Source organism: Arachis stenosperma, chromosome 6 (assembly GCF_014773155.1).
Source record: "Arachis stenosperma cultivar V10309 chromosome 6, arast.V10309.gnm1.PFL2, whole genome shotgun sequence".
In the NCBI taxonomy this organism is placed as follows: Eukaryota; Viridiplantae; Streptophyta; class Magnoliopsida; order Fabales; family Fabaceae; genus Arachis; species Arachis stenosperma.
In genome coordinates, this window is record NC_080382.1 from 65,760,318 (window position 1) to 65,764,751 (window position 4,434).

Genomic DNA, 4,434 nt, shown 5'->3' on the forward strand with positions numbered 1-4,434 from the left:
ATAAACCGGTGAGGTTACTGGTTCAATGGTTCACTGGTTCGACTAGAGTTCAATCGAAATTCAACCGGTTTAATTAAATATTAAATAAAATTATTAAAAAACCTAAAAATAATTTTAAATCTATAAATTCAATAATTTCTAACTTAATAAAATTTAAAATTTCACATAATAAATTATCCATAACTTAATATTAGAGGTTCACAAACAACTTCAAATATCAAAGTTTATAACTAAACAAAAAAACGCACATAATGACAAACTCATAATGTTCTACATTCAAAAGAAATAATTACTAGCAATTTTTCAACTAATCAAAGGTGCAATTCATTAAAAATCATAATTATCATTAAGTGTTCCAATATCTTCATCATAAACAAGTAATTCAAAGCCACCATCATCAAAAGTACCACCAAAAGAAGCTGTATTTGAAGAATCAGCAACATCAGGCAAATTCACATCAACTTCCACATTTTCTCCATCTAATAAAATAAAATAGAAAACCAAGAAAAAATTAAAGTTATAACTTTACAACAGATATCTTTAGTAAATGAAACAAGTTTTGCTATTTCAATCACCTTTAGGATATGAAGGCATAGCATTATCCGTGTAAATTAAATTTTCAATACCTTCGATGTCTCCATTAATAAATTCAGGATCATCTTCATCCGGCATTACCCAAAAATCTACTGTGTCAATGCTTTGAATGTCAATTGGATCATAATTCTTCTTCTTGCGATGCATTCTAGATTGAAGGCGTAGATTATAAGTCACATAAACAATGTCACTTAGCCTTTGATGCTCTAATCGGTTCCTCCTCTTTGAATGGATTTGTTCAAAGAGACTCCAGTTCCTCTCACATCCGGATGATGAAGATGTTTGATGAAGAAGACGAATTGCCATTTTTTGCAAGTTAGGAGCACTCCTACCGTGTAGCATCCACCATTCACCTACCAGGATATGAAAGTCAAACATCAATTCTCATTCAATATTTAAAAAAACCTTCAAAGTAAGTTGAACATAGAAATATAATAACTTACCAAGTTCAAGTCTCTTAATTGCTTTCAAAGCACTTTTCCTTCCAAAACTTCCTTTTTGATCTCGATACAACTGTATCTCTTGTATTGCGGTAACTGAGTCATCGCAAAGAGTTTCAATATCAAATAAATCAAGCAAAGACCTCAAGATATTTGCCTTCTCAACAAACCCCTCACTATAGAAGAAATCTGGATTCAAAAAGCATGCTGATGTATGGAAGTCACGCTTCAAATGCTTATCCCACCGTATTTTCAAGATACTTGTATAAGGTGTGTATGCAGATTTTCTATTTCTAAACATTGTCTTGATAGCAATTTTGGCTCTTTGCATGCCCTCATACACAATACTCAGAGAAGGTTTCCCATCAGCATCAATAAGTCTCAATAACTTAATAAGAGGACCAACAAGCATAACAGTAGTAATACAATCCTCCCAAAATTTACTATCCAAGATAATTGAGCTAACCATCTTCCCATTGTTACTAGACCCAACCCACTCAATAACCTCAGCAAACAATTTAAACAAGGTATCGGCAGTTTTTATCATATCAGAAGCATTAACAGACTTAACAAATGACATACCAGCAGGACAATAAACTAGAAAATTAATTAACGTACGCTGCCTTTGATCAGTCCAGCCATCTGCCATCAGTGTACAACCAGTACTTTTCCATGAGCTCCTATAGCCTTCAACAAGCAACTGACACTCCTTCTTAAGATCAGCCAGCAAATGAACTCTCATTCATCATATGACGGTCCCTTGAAACCAAGTCCAATTGCAGCAACGCTGTCCAAGGCAGGTTGAAAGTAAGGCGATTGAATTGCATTGAATGGAATCCGTGCATCAATGATCCATCTTGCAAGCCCCAACTTAACCTTGTGCACAACTTGTTTACTGGCCAAGACACTTTTCAAAGTTGGTTGAGAGCCTGGCATAGTCCTTCCCTTAAAATGACTTCCAATTGGAGTAGTAGCAATCACTCTTCTCTTTCCTTTGTCTCCCATTGTTGCAGGAGCCAGAGGTTGTACAAGATTAGGCGCTTCACGCTCTTCTTCCGCTTGTGTTTCACTTTCCACATCATGACAATCAGTTGTAAATTTTCTTTTTTCTGCCTTATTTCTTTTGTTTTCCTCCAAAAGCCTTTTGAATTGAAGTTCAACATCTTCAGTTACTTTGTTACAAACTTTAATTTGTCCAGAGATTTTTGCAAGATGATATTTCATTCTATATATCCCCCTCCATTGTAAGTATTCAAGCAGAAAATACATGTATATTGAGCCTTGTTATTTTTGTCATACTTCACTATAAAATATTGCCAAGTTGGATCAAATTTACCTCTGGATGAACCAGTTTGAGAATAGTGAACAGCATTATCTTGTGGCTGTGGGTTACTTTGTGATTGTTCCATCTGTAATAATAAAAAAAATCAAAGACCAGAAAATAACTTCAGAAAACCATGAACAAATAAATAATTCAGCAACCAAAATCATGAAGCAGCAAACAAATTCATCATGAACAAATAACCTCAGAAAATCAAAAACCAAAATACGAAGCAGCAAACAAATTCATCAAGAACAAATAACCTTAAAAAATAAAAATTCAAAATCATGAATCCAGCAAACAAACAAATCATGAACAGATAACAAATAAATCAAAATTACAAACAAATAAATCATAGAATCAAGCACAGAAAATCAGAAGACAGTGAGGAGGAATAACCGAATAAGAACAGAGTGTTACTGGCAGCGAGTAACGGCGACGAAAGAGGAGGCGAGCTCGGCGATGAAACAGGACGTGGTGGTGGTTGCGGTGGTCAACGCCGTCACTGCTGTGGCTGCGGGATGCGGTGGTAATGGCGGTGGGCTGCTCGATTGGTGGTGGTGGCTATGCGACTGCGAAGAGGGGAGAGCTAGTTGCTGTGGGTGCTGAACTGCTGATTCCTCTTCTGGCTTTTGGGTGATTTCTGATTACTGATTAGGGCTTCGTTTACGTTTGGACGTTTAGCCTTTCTTTTCTTTTCTTTTCTTTTTTTTTTAAGAGACAAAACGACGTCGTTTAGCACTTTTACTTTCAAACCAAAAACTGCTAAAAAATCGGACGGTTCTCCCGGTTGACCGGTTAACTACCGATTCGACCAGTTTTTTTACCGATTTTTTGTCAGGCGGTTTCTGATCTTACCCGGACCGGCTAGGTGGTTAGTTTCCAGTTAATCCGATTGAACCGGCTGGTCCAATTTGATTATCAGAACCATGATTGTAGCTAGACCATGATACTTGTTCACTGTGCTTGTCTTGCTTACTAAAGATTATTTTCTACTTGACCAGAAGACTAGGTTTGTTCCAAGATAGACATAAAAATCACAAGTTCAGCTTTTATAATATAAATCAAACCAAAAAAGTCTAGGAGAACTAACTCCATATGCAGTCAAATAGTTAATTTTCTAAAAAAATCTTAATTTTAAAATTTCAAAAACTAGTTTTACGTTCAAAAGACATATGCCCTCCACCCCTTTCACCTCTTTTTTCCTCTCCCTTTGCGTCTCTTTTCCTTCTTTCTCCTCCGCGTCTCTCCCTTCGCACCGTCTCTCCCTCTATGTTTTTTCTTCTTTTAGATCACTTTTAGAAATTCGTGTACAATAATTTTTAAATATTTCTTTTGTCATGTTTTGAATCTTCATTTTACAATAATTTTAGATGTTTTTTTTCATTTAGTTTTAGATATTTTTTGTTATTTTTTGAATGTTTCTTTTCTTTTAGTTTTAGATGTTTCTTTTATTTTTTAAATAAAAAAATAAAAAAAATCAAAACAAAACAATTATCAACATCAAAAAATTCTAAAAAAATAATATCCAAAACCATAAACAAAATAACTTTTAAGACTTCTAAAATTGACTTTTTGGAGAAAAGCAAACGCATGACGAAAAGAAGCAAGGACACAGTAGAAAGAAATGCATACATGGCGAAAAAAGGCGTATGCACAGTGGTGGAAAGCACTGCAGAAGAGGGCTTTTTTTTTACTATGATAGTAAAAATTATTTTTAATATTTTCTGGCCTTTTTTACAACCAAACTAATAGTTGGCTTCCGATATCCTAATTAATTACCTAATAGGATTGAATCAGACCCAATCTGAATCTCAAAAAGCAAATAAACTCGAATAAGAAGTTGAACAAAAAATTAAGAGATCTCCTATATACTGGACAACTGTTTACCTTCGAATTAATGCATAACCTACAAGTCTACAACATAAAAAAAAGCAAATTACTAAAATAAAATATTTAAATACCAAAATTATTGAAATACAACTTTTGCAGTTTAGATAAAAAATTGTAACTTTTTACAAAATCATATAAACTACTGAAGGGGTTTCACGATTTCCAAATACACAGAATCCGTTGTTG

The 4,434-nt window shown here is 34.2% G+C and overlaps 1 protein-coding gene across 1 annotated transcript; it reads right to left on the reverse strand.

Moving 5' to 3' along the window:
* Positions 1-327: 327 nt before the first annotated feature.
* Positions 328-1,776, reverse strand: LOC130934138 (uncharacterized). Its single transcript, XM_057863726.1, has 3 exons — positions 1,038-1,776; positions 627-947; positions 328-479 (listed from the first exon to the last, which is right to left on the reverse strand). Exons 1-3 carry the CDS (start codon positions 1,774-1,776, stop codon positions 328-330), a joined length of 1,212 nt encoding a protein of 403 aa, XP_057719709.1.
* Positions 1,777-4,434: the final 2,658 nt, after the last annotated feature.